Raw genomic sequence first — 18731 nt, 5'->3', positions numbered from 1 at the left:
GATCCTATTTAGATTCAGGGGATATCTTTTGTCGAACTACTCACGATATGGACGCTGGAGCTATATTACTAGAAATGATCTACCAGAAGTATAGAAGCTCGGGATATCCAGGCAACCCGTGTTTCACTATACTTCCGAGGTATAGCCGGGGATCTACCGCAGATATCAATCGCTGATTGCAAGCTAATCAATTTAACTTCTAGTAGATCATAGCCCGGGGGGCGTAACGGCTGTGTGGCGTGTCCCAGATACTGTAACACGCCTTGGGGGCCAAACCTAGTTCATCCGAAGTAGTGGACACGCTCCTTGAGTCTCCAATTATGAATGTCTTTATGAAGTGAGTGTAAGTAAAATCCATGTTGCGAGTATATTTTACTTGAAATGGAGATTAGGACCAATGATGAGAGTATAGCACCGAGAACCCTAACAAGATTCGGATCACACGTAATCAAGTTCCCTGTCCTCAATATATATGCCCAGGTGTAGATAAGCTCTTGCAAATCAGCTCTAAAGGCATAGCCCACCTCAAGGAACCTTACGGGATGACAAGGTTGTCATGAAACGTCGGGGATATACAATTGAGGAAATGAAGACCAAAGATCATCGTTCCGATGGAGATTCTTCGGAATTTTTGCCTTGGTTGTCTCATTTCAAGAAAGGGCATCTGTATGAGCTATAGTGCTGACAGATGGGCAAAACCACTTTAGAAGTACATAGGCTTTTGTCTCCTTTTTAAAGTACCCCTTCTCTAGCAGTTCAAGCATTTAAATTTACGCATACCGCCCAATTCTCAGGAGCCAGCTTGATAATCACCTCTCATAACATTCTCACAACGATGAAGTCCATTTCAATTATTGTCGCAGCTCTTGCTGCTGGGTAAGATCTTCTCCAAATTGACATGTTTGATATAGGCACTGATTCCTGGTAGTGCTTTCGCAGAACTACATACTCAAGGTGTTTGCATCGATACCCCTGGCAAAGGAGTGGTAAGTACAATTTGGAAACTTGTATCACTGGCGGAAAGTTTTTAATTCTAACTGCATTATAGGAGGTTTACAATAGAGCTGCGACTGAAAAGGCATGTGGTGCCTATAAGAACCGAAACACCGGTAGCAAGCAATGGGATCAATGCCCTGATTGTACGCTTAAGAATGAGAAGGACCTGTTATACTATTGCGAGTCCCAGGGAAACCACATCGGAGGCGATGAGCTACACTATTACTGCACCCAAAATGGTGCAGGGGACAGCGTTGCTTGGTGAGGGGGCTGAGAGCAGCCCAGAACCGAGGCAAGACATTACTTGGTGCACTTTGTACTTCAATCGAAACGAGGCGAATTTATGAAGCTGGGGCTGGGCTTTTGGGCTGATGATATATGTGTGTAAATTCTAGTGTACCATTGACACTACTCCAATCGTTGTGGTTGGAGACTCGTAGTGTAGCCCTCGTCAATATAGCTCTAAGCCAGATAGATAGTCGTCTTGAGCTCGGAAGGTCTGGCTGGCCTTACGATAAAAATATCATTCATACAGGCTGTGCAGGTAGACAACTTCGATTTTCGCCATCCGTGGGGTAATTGAGTAGAGGATTGACTTCGATTCGAGTAAATTCGATTGGCTTTTGTATCTATGGTTGCAATCAATCAATCGAGATTCAATGAGTCTGAAGCAATCTAACTAGTTACGTAGTGACTACAACATTGTATGCAGGAGCTTCATTCCAACTGAAGCTATTCGTACAAACGAAGCGTCTTGGCACCTGCTGAAGTTGACTCCCTACTGTTTAGCCCATCGGCCCCTGATTTGCCGCCGGACTCTTTTAATTCGATAACCCGGATAATTAGGTCACCCGCCCCGGTCGCACTTGCATTGGAAAAATGTACATCACGTGTTGAAACTGTAAGCAATGTGGCCTGAGGCCACCAACATTATTACCTCGGCATCTTGAATATTGCTGTGAGTCTCTCACTATACACAGTATACTATGTGTATGTAACTGTGCAAAAGAATAAATTCCCATGGTCCCATAATATCGTGTATCTGGTGCAGAAACACGAATCCAAAGTAGTTGGCGAGAACAAGCGTATCTCTCTTCTCAACCAGTTTCCCGAGGTAGAGTTTATCATTTTACATACCAAAGAGTCTGGTCCAGTTGAACGGCTGCTTGGAGTGATTTTGGGTTGGAACTTACTGCTATTTAATCATTGTTTTTGTTACAGATATCGGATCTAGTAATAGAAATTTGTTCAAGAAAGGAGCTGAATCCAAACTTGGAGTTAACTAACGGTTATATATGTATGCAGTACTGGAGAAGTAGATATGAAACTACTAAGCATGTATCATGTAATCATGTATAAGATGAAGAATTTCTTGCAAAGATAAATGATACTATAGAAGTACAGTACCGTACCTAAAACTGGCTAATGTTTCCATACCGGCAAAGATGCGCATACTGATGGACTTCTTCGGTAGATATAGGAAATCCCTCATACGTTGGACATGAATATGTAGGGGAATAAAAAAGAATCAGATCATGTCGGTTGAAGCAGTTTGAACGCAGTCTAAATTGGAATGGCATCCTGCATAGAAGACGCTAATCTCGATTCCGCAGGAGTTCAAAATACTTGGCATGCAAGAATGTCGGATTAGGGTTAGCGTTGAGGGCATCCCCAGTCTTGTTAATTACTGCGAACTCGGTAGGATTCTCAAGTGTTGTAAGATACTACCAGGTACCAGGTACTAAGCAAGGTTACATCGCACTGATGCCTCGGTTCAGGAAGGACAAGCGCCAAGCAAACGCGGCAAACACGGTGGCGCTCCTCAACATTCTTATGTTGCGCCTCATATACGTTTCCCAGCTTGGCGAGATCAAAATATGTCATGGACATGCCTATTTTCTAAAATTGTAATATGAAGAGCGTACTTATACGCTAAACGTCATTTTCACACCCCGCAAACCTAACTGAGAAAATGGATATTCCTACCCCATTCACTGAAACAGGACTAGGACCTTCCAAGGTTGGGTGTTCTGGAAATGTCAAGGTGGCTGAGTCTCCCGAGTCCCGAGGTCGGACCCCAAGGTTTCCAAGGTTGATACGGGAACTTCGAGAAAATTCTAGCGATAAAGCTAAAATGCGCCACAGCCAGACCCTAATTTCTCAGGATCATGCATAATATTACTTTAAATTTTTCAACTATGAGAAAGCACTTTCTTATAGGGGCAATTTTTATAATCTGGGGTTGAAATTTGGGGTAAACCCAGTCCATGGACAGTACATAAAACCTTGACTAAAACTATCTAAACACTATCTGGAGACAATGTTGGGGCCTACCTGGGGTCACGCCGGGCCGGGTGCGCCGGGCCGGTAGAATCTGTCGCCGGAGTGCAGAACAACCATCTTCGAAGATTCAAACGTACGGGGGTTGGCTCACCCGACACCGAAATACCCCACAACTCTAGTCGCGCCGGTGAAGATATGTTTATGTAATCCCCGGTGTCGCTGGCCAAACCCCATGGACGCACTTTTTCGGCGTCTTAGTTGTAATCTCATTGGCATTTTACCCCGGCCCCCAAATACTTGAGTTGGGATAACAGAACGGTTGGTCTCTCCACAGTCTCAAACAGTACACGGCAATATCTGGTAGAATATTCTAACTTTAATCGCCCACGCCAAGAAAAAATTCTGGACCAACCGTTCTTTTTGGGCCTCCACAAGCGATTTTCGGTACCTTTTCTTCTCGCCCTGGACTTTTTTCCTTTCTTCACATCTCCATACCATTCAACATGAGCGTCCAAGAGACACCCCGTCCTATTCAGGATCAAGTATACAATGACTCAACCGACATGGAGAAGAAGGCATACCCGGTAGACCCCACGGATGATCCCTTTGGAAATGAAGAATCTGGGGAAGTAAAGTATCGTATCATGCCATGGTGGTGAGTATCTCATTCGGTTTACCGTTTTCATTGCATCAAAGAGCACAGTTCTGACGTTGATATAGGCAAGCTGGAATGCGTGAGAGCCCATTATTAACTCCAGTCGAAACAGGAACCATTCTCTAATATTGTTCATCTAGTGATGGTCGCTGAAAACATCTCGCTTGGTATTCTATCTCTTCCGTCGGCAGTAGCAACCCTCGGAATTGTCCCGTAAGAAAATCTCTGACTCTACCACCCAGGAAGAAAGCTGACCGTCTCCCAGGGCATTTGTCATTATTATGTTTCTGTCCGGTATCTCATGGTACACTGGATACACCATGGGCCAGTTCAAGAAGCGTTATCCCCAGGTCCACAGCATGGGTGATGCTGGCGAGCTTCTTCTAGGCCCCATCGGACGCGAGATTGCCTTCGTCGGCCAACTGCTGTTCATCATCTTCCTGATGGCCAGTCATATTCTCACTTTCTCCGTGTTGTTCAACACTATCACGAACCACGGTACCTGCACTATTGTCTTTGGAGTTATCGGCTTAGTCGTCAGCTGTATTGCCGCCCTTCCTCGCACAGCAGAGAAGGTCTTTTGGATGTCCATTATCTCCGCCATCAGCATCCTGATCGCCACTATCGTCACGATGGTTTCCATCGCTGTCCAGGCCCCCGATGATGTCCAGAACGATATTACCACCACCCCGACCTTCCAGGAAGGTTTCTTGGCCGTCACCAACATCGTCTTCGCCTTCATCGCCCACGTTTCTTTCTTCGGTATCATGTCGGAAATGCAGGATCCCCGCGACTTCCCCAAAGCCCTTGCCATGCTCCAGATTGTCGATACTACTATGTACATCGTGACCGCCATGGTCATCTACTGCTATGCAGGCCCGGGTGTCTCGTCTCCGGCTCTATCGTCGGCTGGACCTATGATGAAGAAAGTTGCCTACGGCCTGGCCATCCCAACGGTACGTTATTTGTATCTTGCGGTTTATTTGGGAATCTGTTCTAATTTTTGATAGGTCATTATTGCCGGTGTTATTTTCGGCCACGTTGCTTGCAAGTATATCTATGTTCGAATCTTCCGCGGCGAGCGCTCGCACCACATGCACCAGAAGAGTCTTTTGGCCACGGGTACATGGGTTGCGATCGGCCTGACTACGTGGACTGTTGCGTGGATCATCGCAGAGTCGATTCCGGTGTTCAACGAGTTGTTGAGTCTGATTGTATGTTCTCCAAGTATTTATTACTGTGCGTCTACTAATTTGTTGTGCAGAGTGCCCTATTTGGAAGCTGGTTTAGCTGTAAGTGACTTGAGACCTTGGAAAACGTTGATGAGGAATGAATCGCTGACTGAGAATATAGACGGCCTACCTGCCATTTTCTGGTTCATGATGAACAAGGGACAGTGGTTTTCGTCCACTAAAAAGATCGCCCTGACTATTCTCAACTTGATCATTCTTGCAATTGCTTGTGCTATTGTATGTTATGTCTATCTGTGTGATTGCGAATTCCTTACTGACAAAACTAGTGTGGATTGGGACTCTATGTCTCGGGCGTGGCTATCAACGAGAGCTCGTCCAAGGCCAGCTGGACCTGTGCCAACAACGCCACCTAGACTCGGTTATTATGGAGAACATATATTATGTCCCCGGTGTTGTGAACGGTTGCTTTATAGATTTGGTAAGTGTTGACTGATATATTGCATCAATTGGCTGGGCCATTGTAAATAGACTGGTGTTTAGCTTTACACACATTAACCCTTCCATGTGGGTGTTGCTATTTAAATGTATATTACTTGAAATTACATCAATTCTCAGTATGCTTTCATATTCTTGTACAAATTGAGCTATAAGACATGGTCTTTAATTATTTGGCTGAGTTTCCAAGATTGTCCCATCACCATAATGGTACTAATGTCCAGGCTTTCCGGGCTTTCCAGGCTTGCCATGTCCCTTCGTCTCCGACAAACCCAGGCATTCAGCCATGTTGAAGAAGATGTCAATCGAGCTATACACACCTCCAAACAGCTCCTGACACGGGCCGCGGGCAAAGACCGGCACATCGGTCAACGAGTGGACACCCTGCGCCGCATCAACGGGGATGGTTCCATTGACCATGAACCCACTGACCGCATCCTTGTAGTTAGCGACATAGCCATGCTTTGTGTCCTTCACGGCAGGTGTGCGGGGACCCTCGCCATGAACCCGATAATTCTCCCGGTGGTCAGGGAAGGCACCAACACCCGAGTGCAGGGTGTATCTAGGATCCCATTGGGCCGGGAAGTGGACACCTTCGGAGTACCGCAAGGCGTTGGATCCGGCAACGGTGTATTGCGACAAGCCGGAGTTTTCATAGTATCCGACTGCATTGCGCTTGCTGCGGTCGTCTTCCTGTGCGTCCATGTACTTGGTGTCAACGGAGCCGGTAACGTCGAAGCCGTGGCCGTGATCGGCTGTCACGATGATGAGGGTGTCTTCGAGCTGACCCAACTTCTCGAGTTTCTCGATTGTTGCGCGTACGGTATCGTCGAGTTCGAGAAGCTCGCCAAGGGATCGGTCGTAGTCCAGAGTGTGCATCTGCTTGTCAATGCTGGCGGCCTCGGACATCAGGAACCAGCCGTCCTTGCGGTGTCGCTTGTCTAGCACGTCGATAGCCTTGAGGGTCATGTCTTTGAGTCCGGGCAGATCGTCTGCGTCACGGCCTGAGCCATCGGGGTAGTTGCTCTGGTTGTAAAGGTTGGACTGGTAGACGTTGCGATCAAGCCAAGTAGCGAGGTTGGATTTCTGGAAAACACCCAGCAACTTCTCCTTGTTCGAGGCACTGTGCAGCGCGGTGTTGTTCCAGGCCACGTTGTAACCCTTCTCAGCGAAGAGCTTGTAGTAATCACGGGTCTCTTCGCTCTCAAGGAAGTCCTCCGCACCAGCGCCAAGGAGAACATCGGGGCCATCCCAGTTTGTCCACTCATAATCGGTCAGACCACCTGCGTAGTATGAACCGATGACATGGTCGTATTCGCCGCGGTCACTGGTGTGGGCGGCCAAACCGGCAGGGGTAGCATCTGCCAAAAACGCAGTTGACACAATGCCAACACCGGCGTTCTTGTTCTTGCGGCGGAAGATTTCGGCGATTGTCTCGAATTTCGGGTCATCAAAGGCATCGCTGGAGGAGTCTACATAGACACCCAAAGCATTGACGGTAGTCTTGTGGCCGGTGTAAAGGGCAGTTGCAGAGTTGGCCGAATCGGTAATGAACGAGTCCATGGAGTGTGTCATCTGGTGACCCAGCACAGGGAACTTGTCCAATGCCATCTTTGTCATGTATTTGCCGTTAATGCTGCGGTGGGCAATGAGACGTGCTGCAGTGATCATATTTGTTGTCATGCCGTCTCCGATGAACATGACGACGTTCTTCGCGCGACGCTTGGTAGGGAGATCACGAACAAACCAGTTGGCGACTGTCTTTTGTTCCCCGTAATAGGTCAGAGTAACCTCGTACTCGCCGGGCTCATATAGGGCAATTCTTCTATAGATCTTCGAGGTCACATTGACAAGGGAAGGCGTTTCTGCGTCCTGGGCGAAGCGATCTGTTTCTGTTAGTTTATGTGTTTCTCATGGACGAAACGATGGGAGAATAGTACCTTCAAACCATGAGAAGTCCCACTTCTCGAGCTCAGGTTCATCAATCTTGAAGTATTCCGTTGCAGAGACAGGAGCATTGCCCTTGCCCCCCTTCTTGGCGATGGTGAACTTAAAGTTTTCGTCCGGCTCTCCAATGCGAGCTTCAGAACCATTGACAGGGGAGTGTACTTCGAGGCGGATGTCGAAGAATTGACCCGCTAGGAAGTCAACCCTGCAATTGGTTATTAGTAGCTAGAAACTAGGTGCAATTGAAACATTACATACTGATCCGGCGGGAAGATACATCCCAAGTCAGGGCAACCACCCAACCGTTGGAAGGTCTGGGCTGCCGTGAACGCGACAAAGCATGCTAGCGCGGAGATTGCAGAAGCGCGCATCTTGATAGAGAAGCTGATTGTGATGAAACCAAGTTACATTTAGAGAGAAAGTACTTGCATTAAGTACAACGAGCTTCGCAGCTAATTGCAAGCGAGGTGCCAAGAGCCTCTAAGACAATCTATAGTGATATAGCGATACAAATCTCCGAAGTATCCCAGTCTCTTCTGAAAATGATATCGCTACATAGTACGACTTTTTTGTAAGAACGAATAGGAGATAGGCAAGATTTGCACGTGTGTAATCCTGGGGTTTACCTGGGAAGCTTGAACCTCCTTGCCAAGTCAAGGAAATAAAATGCCAAGCCAGGTCCAGCCAACCCCGTTGTCCGCCAAGATTGATGGCCTTGGCGGACGATTGCACGTGGGATGGATGAGAGATAGGGTGGAATGACGTTTTATTTATTAACTGTTGTTGAGACACGTGAACCATTTCCCATAGCTTCCTATGGAGTACCGAAGAGCTATAAGGCGCTAGCCTAGCTTCTACATCTCCGACGGTATCCGAAAAAAAGTACCTGTAAGCGATTGAACTGTCCATCGTCTTCTGCTCCGCAGGAAAGGAATGAAAATGGGCCCCGGAGATCCAGATGTCCAATGTTTTCTATGATATTGGCCATAGTGCTCTGTGATATAGAATCATTGTTGTATAGTAGCCGGAAGACAAAATGGACAAAGAATTGACTACTAGTATCAGACCTTAGGATGCGGGGGGTGGTAAACGTCTGCCAAACGGGATAACCCGGGGCCGAGACAAAAAAAAAGATATGATATCTAATAATATCATGATCTATACAGAGAAAATTATTCAAAATTCTCGAGTGAATTCTACATATCACATTTGTGAGCCAACGGTGTGGCGTTAGCTTTCATTGTTCTAATATCTCACCTTAGCATCACTTACCATGTCGACTCTTTATTGTCAAATATAGAAACCATAGATATCCATCCACATGGCTTACGAAATGTCAAAGACGATGGAATGTTCATTGTCTCAACCTTTCAAAGTATGGACATGTTACTATTTATGATCAAATGTCTACCCTCGAGTCCATCAAACAGCTATATATCCCAAATCACTGCATGGTTTAAATTTAGCCCTTTGATTTAGACGATGCTTTCAAGTCCGTCTCTTTGTCCATTGTCTATTGATGGCACTCTTTGAAAATGCCAAAGTCAAGTTCGAAGCGCAGAGCCTATAAGTACTTAGCTGTCCATCGATCTCGCCTTGATCAATGGGCTTTGACACCGAGAAATCAACAATTCCCCTTATGGGACTTGGATTCATCTCACCCTCTTTACAGCAAGATTCATACCAATATAAATTCAAAGTTGACAACATGGCTGGAGCATTACCCCCCACCGCTCTCAAATACGGCAGGCGACAAATTGCTGGCCGGACACTACAGCAATGGATCGAACGTCCAGCATCTGACCCGGCTGTGCCAGCATGTCCAATTCAACCTTGTACGCTGAGATTCAAAGACGTCAAGAAGTCCAAGATACTAGAGATAGATATGGACACGGATCCTTATATGCCCATCCAGTGTGAAAACGACTTTGAAGAACTCGGAATGTTGGGACCAACTGGCGGGGCGTGGGCAAGGATTGCCATAGATCAACCTGACGCTCCACCAGATGCTGACTACCCCAGCGTTCATACCTGGGAAGGGCAAATTGCGCGTGGGGTCTTAATCGTTGAAGAGATTAAGAAAGCACCGGGTTTCTTCATATCAGAAGTCTGCCAGGCAATCTACCGGGAGCACTTCCCGATTAAGACCTTAAAGTATGTATATATACTCGACGTTTGCAATAGGGACACCCGTGAGTTTGTGATGGATGACCTCTACACCGACGCTAATGGCCTCGAGTGGCCAGATGAAGAGATATATGATTGGCTACCTGGAACTTCGGAATATGAGGCGCTGTTAGGGACAACAATTGGACGCACTGTGGCATATTTGATTTTGGGGTCCTGCCAACGTGGAACTCGCCGAATTTCACGAATTAGGACCTATGATGCGTTTGAGAGCTTACAGATGCTGTTTGTCATTGAGGATACTTTGGCCCAAGTCTCCGGGGATTCTAGTAGCGAGTCCTCGAGTCGTGAGACAAGGTCGTCAACGCGCCGGAAAAATATCGAATCGAAGAAGCACAAGTTGGGCTCGGATGAGGAATCGGATACTGGAGCGAAGAAAGTTCAGAAAAGATGACCCCCTGAGTTGCACGATTGGGGTTGGGCTAACCTATCTCACTGTACTTGTTATTTGTTCGTATTTATTCACTAGTCCATGTGTATCTAATGCTTTTCTGCTTTTCTAAATCGATATCTTTTAATATTATAGACCACATTAAGTATTTGTGATTTTCAATTTCCTCCTTTCCCAGGGTTAAAATGACCTTGTTGGCTTTTCTGATAAGATCATCTCAGTATATATTAATATTAAAGACTACAATAATAGACCAGCCGATGGTCAAAAAAGAAAAGCTGTTGGCTACCCCTTCCACGTTTAGTTCCTACAACTTCAATTCACTAAGTCCATAAGTCTCCGACTGTTCTAATTTCTGTGTTAATTTCTCTTTCATTTTGCACATCTAGTGCATTTCAGAATAAAAAGTGGCCGATTGGTCTAAGGCAGGGGGCTTTGTTCCGCCGAGTCGGCGGATCTGCCAGCGTTATACTCAAAGCTCCCTGCACCGAGATGAGACCCAACGGAATCTCTTTCTTTCAAATTTCTAGATTTCTAGCTTACAGTATTTTGTGAGCCCAACAGTTTCCAACTGAGTTGAAAGAATTCACGCAACTTCGCGCCCCATGGCTCCCTTGCCATTGGGTCTGGGGGTTGCAGTGGCCAAAACCCGTAAGTAGCCAATGGGAGGTCCATGAAGTCAATGAAACTAATATATATTTCAAATTACACTTAGTTGCCATTGCTATATGGGCTGTCATCATTGCTCCATTCCGTGGTCAAAAAGGAGGCGCTACAGCCTACAAGCATATTGTACTGACTTTTACGCGCGCCCTCTTTGAAAATGCATCTATGGAGCAGCTTCAGTGAGTTTAGATATGTATAAACAGCAAAATAATCCTCAAATATATACAAAACCACTGGTCCGACAAAGAAAAGAGTCTAACAGCACCTCGCAGACTTATTCTTCCCCCCACTTTAGCTCAAAAAAGTTACGAAGCCCACATGAAACAGCAAAATGCCCCTCCTAACGTACTCGTTCTCCCCGAAGGTACAACGGCTTTCTGGCTAGGAAACCCTGTTGCCGAAAAGTTGATCATCTACTTCCCTGGTGGCGGCTACTGCGTCCCCGCCCTCCCGGGCCACTTCAGTTATCTCGAGGCTCTCTCTGCCGACATAAAACAACATGGGGGAAGTATTGGCGTGTTATTAGTTGCATATGAACTTGTCCCTCACGCCCGATGGCCTCGTCCGTTGCAACAGGCCGTTGCCATTCTACGGTACGCCATCCAGACACTGGGAAAACGACCGTCAGACATTGTTCTTCACGGTGACTCGGCGGGCGCTCATCTTGCACTTGCGCTCCTATCACATCTTGCTCATCCACATCCCCAAGAGATCGTGCCAAAAATTTCAGTGGATGAACCACTGGGAGGAATGATGTTGTTGTCCCCTTGGGTTGACTTCAGAACTGATCATGCGAGCTCCAGCGAAAATTCAGATCGAGATGTTATTTCGGCTAAGACTTTGAATAGTTGGGCACAAATATTTCTGGGGCAGATAGTGGAAGATGAGTACAACTGCCCCGTCAAAGCCCCAGGGGGCTGGTGGAGAGATCTTCCTGTTTCAAGAATCTTTGTTGGCGCGGGAGGAGACGAAGTCCGGTTGGATCCAATTAGGCAGACGGCCGAGAAGATGAAGGTTAGATGATATCCACAAGCTTCGTATTTAATCTAACAGTTTATCATTCCCAGGCCGAACTCCCCGACGTGAGCATTAGTATTGTGCCGCGAGAATTCCACGTCGAGCCAATCACGGACTTCGCTTTAAGGATACCCCCTGGTTTGCAGTTCAAGGCGATGGCATCATGGTTGAGCCAGACCTCGCGATGAAAGACGACATGGAATGAAACATGAAGACATTGCATTTATTGCATCTCATAATTTGTAGAAGCAGTCAGATAGCGCCAACTCGAACAAGTTTGGGGCTTTGTTTGACGGTTCGCCACATGAACACCCCAGTTTCCCTGATATTTCAATATCAACTGAACAACTTATGTGATATAATTTCAATTCAGATTCTTACACTGACACTCGTGCTCTATCTGAATAGATCTTTTCCGCACCAAGATGAGCTCGATCCATCCACAGGCGGGTGATCAGCCTCGGAAGAAGATCCGAAAGGGGACCCGCAGTTGCTGGCAATGTACAGGACCCCCTTACTCGAAATGATTTATATCTAATGATATTTTTTTTCTTATGCAGGCAAACATCGCAAAGTCCGCTGTGATTTTGCGTCCGATAGCGACCAAAGCTGCAGACAATGTCTTGCTCGGGGACTTCCATGTCGCAGCCAAGAATTCCTGGAACCTGAGAATCCCCGTGATTCGGACCGCACATATCTGAACGAACGGATGGCTCGGGTGGAGACCCTGTTAGAGAAACTTCTGATACGAGTCGACGGTAATGGGAATGGGAGTAGTCAACATGGGGACTCGAAATCATTCATAGATTGGGTGGAAACCAGCCCTGGATCGAGCCCCCCGACCGTGACCCCAACCAACCAAGCGGTTAGTGCGACAACTCGCATCGGAGTCTGTAATCCCTCTAGCTCGCGCTTACTCGTGAATAGCTAGGTTTCGAACAATCAGATCCCCCTGCGCCCGATCTTGCATCATATGCCACAATCAACCGGGACTGGGAGAGACTGCGCCGCGATCTGATAGCCATGATACCCTCTAAGGAGACATTGAAAATTATATCGGAGGCTAGCAGTAGCTGGTGGCTTATGCGCGTGCAGTTCTTCGAAGACTACGATCAATCATTGCTTTCGTCCTCGGTGGAAACACTGCAAACCAGCCACCCGGCTGTAGTCGGTAAGGCCATTCTGTGGATTGCACTGTGTCTCCAACAACTGCCTTCAGAGTGTGATTTGTCCTCCCTCGGGCTTTCTTGCCTACCATCGGTCTTGGTTGAAGAATGCATCACCCGTGTTTCCACGTTTGTCTGCGCTGATGACTCCATCGTCAGTTGTCTTGACGGGCTCGAGTGCTTGATTTCACAAGGGTTGCTTTTTAGCAATGACGAGAAGCTACGAAGTGCATGGCTTTCTACTCGTCGGGCCGCAGATATCGCCCAGGTAATCGGGTTTCACCGTGCTGAACCAGCTAGCAATAGAAGCGCCGAATTTCAAAATCGGGCTAGGTCCGTCTGGGGACACATCCTGATGATTGACAGGCATTTCTCACTGGTCCTTGGGGTGCATGGAGCTATATCAATCCAACCCAAGTGACCCCCAAGATTTACCCGTTCACAATGCATCCGCTCTGAACCCGCTTGCTCGGATAGCTGGATTGATCATTGACCGTAATCAGATCTTTACAGAAGTTACTCCGGCCATGATACAGATGACACAAATCATCGATGCGGAACTTCAATCGTTCACGCCCCCTCCTTTGGAGTCACCCGACAATATTCCGCCTGGCAAGTCTATCAAGCGGTCCAATTGTTTCCTAGAGCTTCACTATCGGCTATGGTACTACCAGCTCATGGTGTGGCTACACTTGCCTCTCCTACTAGCGTCAGGTACTGATAACTCCTATGAATATAATCGGAAAGCCTGTCTCCAAGCCTGCCGCCACTGCATCAGTTGCTATGACAATCTCCGGCGCACCACTGAAAGCGGGTTTGACTCGAAAGTTCTTCATTTCCAAGCCTTTGCTACGGTAATGACAATCATTATGAATAGACTCGGCCCATTTGGCTCGCAAGACTTTGACAAAGAAGACCACTTTGTTATCGACCGGATTGAGGCTATTCTACAGCCATTATCAAAAACCGTTTCTCCAGACAAGACTGCAACTCGAGGGTTGCACGTCTTGAGGACTATTATGGCGATAGGAATCAGGACCGAACTCCCGCGATTTGACGCGTCGGAAGGACAATACCATAATGGAAGACTTAGTCGCATCAAGCTTGATATTCCATTTTTCGGTCGGGTACAACTCGAACGTCGTGCCTTCGCCGACCAATCATCTAAAAGCTTTACTGTGCCCACCACCGTTCCTGGGCAATACTACCCATCATCTTCACGGATGCTCACGATCCCGGAGCCCGGTTATTTAATGGAGCAGGTTGCCGAGACAGCCCAGCGGGCGGATGACAGCTTGTGCTTTGATCCGAGTAACGAGTTTTGGGCTTTCAACTCTCAATTTACCTTTCAGCCTCCGTTTTTGGCCGATTTTGATTTCAACTGGGATAATTGGGGGATGAATGTTGGAATATGATGAACGCGTGCATGTAGAGCAGGTTTGCGCTAATAGCGAGCCTTGTGTTCTTTTGTCTTCATTTTGGTGTTTCGACACGTCATTTCTTTTGTTGTATACGAAGTATTCTCAGATTCATTTGACGTGCCTTGGATGATCCTGCCTTTGATAGATATCTTGATCTGACCAGCAACAAGGCCACTTTGATTGGTCTCTTGTTAATACTATTGTTTTCTTTCCCTTCATCGGAGATGAGATTCTTGACCAAGGATGATCAACATGGAGATCATCATTTAGAACACTCATAGAATGACACCATCGAATATACCCGCAGCCCACTGTTTTTCCATACTTTCAAACGTATGTCACAGTTCGAAACTCCGGGGAGACTCAGCAACCTTCATCAGAGCTTGTCTAGGACTACCAATAGCCTTTACAGATGCCCGTCCTTAATACAATTGTTGGCTAGGATCAGACTGGCCATAAACTAATTTACTGCGTGCTAGCAGCCTTATTATTTCACAATCTCACGCTCTAAGCATTGTTTACTAATATAGTAAAAGACAGACCCGGGGCCTCTGCCTAGGATTATTTGACGAATGCTAGTGAGGAATTGTACCAAAATGACGGATGAAGAAGTGCAATATCTGACATTATATCACTCCTTGGTTATAGTAGATTCAATAAACACATTCGATGTACGTTATTAAAAGCAGCAAGTACGCAATCACGTTGATCAGATGGCTATAAATCATGTCATTATGCGCGAAATTTACGGAAAAGAAAAATGATATGCTAAACTATACAGGTATCGTAGAGAGGATGAGCGACGACTAGCTTCAAGAAGAATCGGGAGATATATATTCAATCACAGACGGATCTGACTGAATCCTATGAAGAACAGGGTCTGTTATGTACGCTCTACGTAAATTAGTAAGAAGTTCTCGAGGTTGCCCAGTTGTGTGGAGAATATACGTACGAAAACCCCCTCGCGATCATATCCGGAAATCTGTTTGTGACGGAGCCACCTTCTTCGTGAATCTGCTGCATGTAGGCATTGATCTGCTCAGTCGGAACTGAGTCTTGAAAGGTTACCTATCTTTGTTAGTATGATTCATGGGAGAAGGATAGAAGGGGGGTTTACAATATACTTCGGTGCCATTTTGGCCTGTCTAATGGGTACGGAGTTTGAGAGAAGTCAAGACTTGGAGTCTTATATTTAATGATTAGCCTTTCACTATATAGGCCTTTTGAACCCAAGAATGTTGACGTCATTCATTATATGGGCCTCGTTTTGGAACGCCCGGGGCCCCCGGGGCCCCGGATACGAACACCCAGGTGGCAATACACCTTATATATTCATAGCCTTGAAACCAATAGCTTCTTGGGGGTTGTGTATTTCCCTGTATATCCAAGGTATTCGAATATAATATTCAAGTTCCCAGGATTGCCGTCAAGCGTACCCTCGAATACACCAATCGGCGACCTTCCATTTACACAATGGAGTTGATATCCGCTGTACAGTATCATGCACAAAATATCCAAGAAATAAGTAATCCACTCTAGTTTGTTGATTCGAACTCTCATATATATAGATCTATCTGAAACAGAGGAATGACACGCTGATGATCGCAAAGGAAGTAAATGATGCATGTTTTATACGTGAGGGAAACAAAGAAGAAAGGGCGCAGGGGGGATCCAGGGTGTGATGGCCCAGAGATCTTATTTTAAAATTTCGGATCCTTGGGATGACAGGAGCTCCGTAAAGTTACTCCAAGCCCGCTTGAAAGATGGATCCTTGGTGGAACACTCCCTCAACCATTGCAGAGCTTTTTGGACTCTTTCGACTAACTCATTTCTTTCGCTGACACCCATGTGATTCTGGGTGAGCAACTGTGTTATGAGCACCGTAGTGCTCTGCGTGAGGTAGTGGAGAGCAGACCACCAAGGTGAGCAACCCAAGAGGCAGGAGAGGTTTGGCTCATTGGGTAAGAGATCAAGCATTTGACCTGCTGAATTGACACACATCATTGCCATTGGAGTATCAAGACTCGCGGTGAAGTCTTCACCGCTGATATGAGAACGAAGGGCAGGTTGCGAAATGACAAGTTTGGTCGAATAGTATTGAAAGGCCAAACTCGTCCGCTGACGGATAAAGGATCGGTCAACTCTGGTTTCGGTGAACTGATAAGTCGCAGGCAGTCGAGCAAACCAGTTGTCAGCGGCGCTGTTGAGCGATGTCATGGCCAATTCGGTGTCATTCCGTGATTTTCGTCCCGCCCCGGGAGAATACAAGATCTCAATTGCTTGTCTCATCACAGCTGCCAAGTCAAGGGAATAAAGTAAGTATAATGAGACGTTAGCTTGGAGCTGGTGGCTCGGTGATTCCCGTTGAGGCGTGGACTGTGGAGAAGCCGGAATAGATAAACGGTCGTTCGGTTCAACTGAGGGATCGAAGGAGAGTAGAGAAGCCATGAGGCGGGCTCTGGATTGATTGTCCATGATAAGCCTCGTTACATGCTCATCTCGGAAGTCTTCCTCCTTGTAAGGCACCGGCAAAGGGGTCGTGCAGTGTTCCTGCTGAATTCTGGGCATGCGTCCAGTCATCACACAGAGTAGGATGTCCAACATGTACAGGGCCCACCATAGCCGGTATCTGGTTTCTTTGGACACGTGTGTGAATCTGGGGCTTTCGCTACGAAGGTGGATTCCCATCGCGATCGCCGACTGAATTGCAATACCACATATTCTCCATGCCCTAAACCAAAATCAGTCGATAGGTAAAGGCTTGCGGTATTCGACCTACCTATTAGCCTGTCCGATGGAAAGCAGGTAAAGTGAGGTTAGCCCCTCTACCTGAGTCTGCTGCAGGTTGGGATTATCCAAGAGCGCACTCTCGCCCATGCTCAACCGCCAGGCACGGGCAAAGTATACCGTGTGGTTATTTTGATCCAGCTGAGGTTGGTCTCCGGAAAGCTCAGAATGTCTTGCAGCGATCGCAAACACCATATTCAATAACGCCATCCATTTGTTTCCAGGATGCGTCGTTGAGTTCGAATAGAATGAGCGACATTGGCTTAGGAAAATTTCTTTGCCGAGGACGGGAAAGGAGGCGTGCGCGACTTGGAAGTATCGGTCCACCAGTTCATCGGCGACCGCTTGTGGGGGATATGCGAACACATCTAGGTCGTTTATTGGCGGGATTCCGGCATCATCCATGAAGAATCCACAGGACGAAACTGAGGGACGGGTTGTTTCCTCGGATAGGCCGTCCGAGTTGGAACTCTGACCGATCAAGCACCTAAGCCTGTATAACCATGCGATTGCCGAATGTTCTCCTACAAAGCCAATCGCTTGCAGTGAAGCGTCCCCATTAAAGTCCTCCAGGGTGTAATCCATGTAAGAAATTGTTGGGGTCGACGAGTCTGTCTCATCTGGTACTTTGGCGACGGTCGGCGATGACGGGGAAAGACTAGCTATCTGTTGGTTGTTAGGCTGATCAAGAGGTCTGGTTTCGGTCGACCAGATGGAGTCTTTTTTTTACTGACTTTTGCGAGAGCTTGGTCGACGGTTTTGGCCAGCTCGGTGTCGAATTTGGGATAAATATCGCGCACAAGAGATTCGTATTGTTGAAGTTGGTTCGTTATGGCTGTCAATTGTCTAAATCTTAGGGGTAAACATTGTGGGCGACCATATCTAGGACAATCACCGACCTAGCGTTTCTCTCTCGTTTCCCGTCGACGTAGACACAAAGCACATTGGCCTCCTCGCACCGGAGGCAAGAAGGTCGATGACCAGAACATTTGTTCTTCTGTTGGCGACAATTGTGGCATGCTCGACTAACTCGACCATTATTGCTTACAAGTGGAAGGTCAAGTCGGGGAATGGCCACCTTGGCGTTCACTGGCTGTTCCCCTATGACTCGAGACGTGCTCCACGGATAGTATGTAGCGAAGACTGTAGAGTCAGGCCGGGTTAAAGGAGATACTTCTCTACTCTCAACCGCAGCTGTGTCATAGGTAAACGGATCCTTATCATCTTGAGGGATAGATGGATGGGTTTCAGACTGCGAAGAGTGATGGGGAGGTAGCCTTCCGCTCATTGCGACTTCGCAGCCCGCTATTCATTGTCAGTGCTGAGTTATAAGCGAGAACGTGAAAGGTGAGACGCACAACCAGACAGTATTATGAAAGAGGGATCGGGAAGAAAAGCCCCTCAGGGAAATATCCCTGCCGGTGGATTTGATGGCCGGAGTATAGCTTGCAACAGGACTATTTTGGTCAAAGAAACGAGGTCTATGATTGGCAGGCTATTACTGCCGTTCAATATTGTTCGGTGCTA

The 18731-nt window shown here is 47.0% G+C and overlaps 7 protein-coding genes across 7 annotated transcripts; 5 read left to right on the top strand and 2 right to left on the bottom strand.

The window, feature by feature from the left end:
• Window positions 1–835: 835 nt before the first annotated feature.
• On the top strand, window positions 836–1261 carry N7517_007023 (uncharacterized protein; the record flags this gene model as incomplete). The annotated part of the gene is made up of 3 exons (XM_056724753.1): window positions 836–876; window positions 929–986; window positions 1049–1261. 3 exons carry the CDS (start codon window positions 836–838, stop codon window positions 1259–1261), a joined length of 312 nt encoding a protein of 103 aa, XP_056581003.1.
• Window positions 1262–3782: 2521 nt separating this feature from the next.
• On the top strand, window positions 3783–5540 carry N7517_007022 (uncharacterized protein; the record flags this gene model as incomplete). The annotated part of the gene is made up of 8 exons (XM_056724752.1): window positions 3783–3934; window positions 4000–4013; window positions 4075–4147; window positions 4200–4890; window positions 4945–5148; window positions 5199–5226; window positions 5288–5403; window positions 5454–5540. The coding sequence occupies 8 exons, from the start codon at window positions 3783–3785 to the stop codon at window positions 5538–5540; spliced, it is 1365 nt and encodes a 454-aa protein (XP_056581002.1).
• A 295-nt stretch (window positions 5541–5835) lies between these two features.
• N7517_007021 (alkaline phosphatase) lies at window positions 5836–7940 on the bottom strand (the record flags this gene model as incomplete). The annotated part of the gene is made up of 3 exons (XM_056724751.1): window positions 5836–7508; window positions 7563–7774; window positions 7828–7940. The coding sequence occupies 3 exons, from the start codon at window positions 7938–7940 to the stop codon at window positions 5836–5838; spliced, it is 1998 nt and encodes a 665-aa protein (XP_056581001.1).
• Window positions 7941–9172: 1232 nt separating this feature from the next.
• N7517_007020 (uncharacterized protein) lies at window positions 9173–10150 on the top strand (the record flags this gene model as incomplete). The annotated part of the gene is made up of 1 exon (XM_056724750.1): window positions 9173–10150. One exon carries the CDS (start codon window positions 9173–9175, stop codon window positions 10148–10150), a length of 978 nt encoding a protein of 325 aa, XP_056581000.1.
• A 602-nt stretch (window positions 10151–10752) lies between these two features.
• N7517_007019 (Alpha/beta hydrolase fold-3) lies at window positions 10753–12018 on the top strand (the record flags this gene model as incomplete). Its single annotated transcript, XM_056724749.1, has 4 exons — window positions 10753–10798; window positions 10863–10992; window positions 11086–11827; window positions 11881–12018. The coding sequence occupies 4 exons, from the start codon at window positions 10753–10755 to the stop codon at window positions 12016–12018; spliced, it is 1056 nt and encodes a 351-aa protein (XP_056580999.1).
• Window positions 12019–12255: 237 nt separating this feature from the next.
• On the top strand, window positions 12256–14411 carry N7517_007018 (Alpha/beta hydrolase fold-3; the record flags this gene model as incomplete). Its single annotated transcript, XM_056724748.1, has 4 exons — window positions 12256–12331; window positions 12391–12719; window positions 12758–13329; window positions 13415–14411. 4 exons carry the CDS (start codon window positions 12256–12258, stop codon window positions 14409–14411), a joined length of 1974 nt encoding a protein of 657 aa, XP_056580998.1.
• A 1701-nt stretch (window positions 14412–16112) lies between these two features.
• Window positions 16113–18242, bottom strand: N7517_007017 (fungal specific transcription factor domain-containing protein; the record flags this gene model as incomplete). Its single annotated transcript, XM_056724747.1, has 4 exons — window positions 16113–17148; window positions 17197–17870; window positions 17939–18039; window positions 18104–18242. 4 exons carry the CDS (start codon window positions 18240–18242, stop codon window positions 16113–16115), a joined length of 1950 nt encoding a protein of 649 aa, XP_056580997.1.
• Between the last annotated feature and the right edge of the window lie 489 nt (window positions 18243–18731).

This window comes from Penicillium concentricum (genome assembly GCF_028827145.1).
Source record: "Penicillium concentricum strain IBT 3081 chromosome Unknown utg000002l_segment0_segment0, whole genome shotgun sequence".
In the NCBI taxonomy this organism is placed as follows: domain Eukaryota; kingdom Fungi; phylum Ascomycota; class Eurotiomycetes; order Eurotiales; family Aspergillaceae; genus Penicillium; species Penicillium concentricum.
The sequence above is the reverse complement of the archived record's forward strand: the minus strand, read 5'-3'. Positions and strand labels throughout refer to the sequence as shown.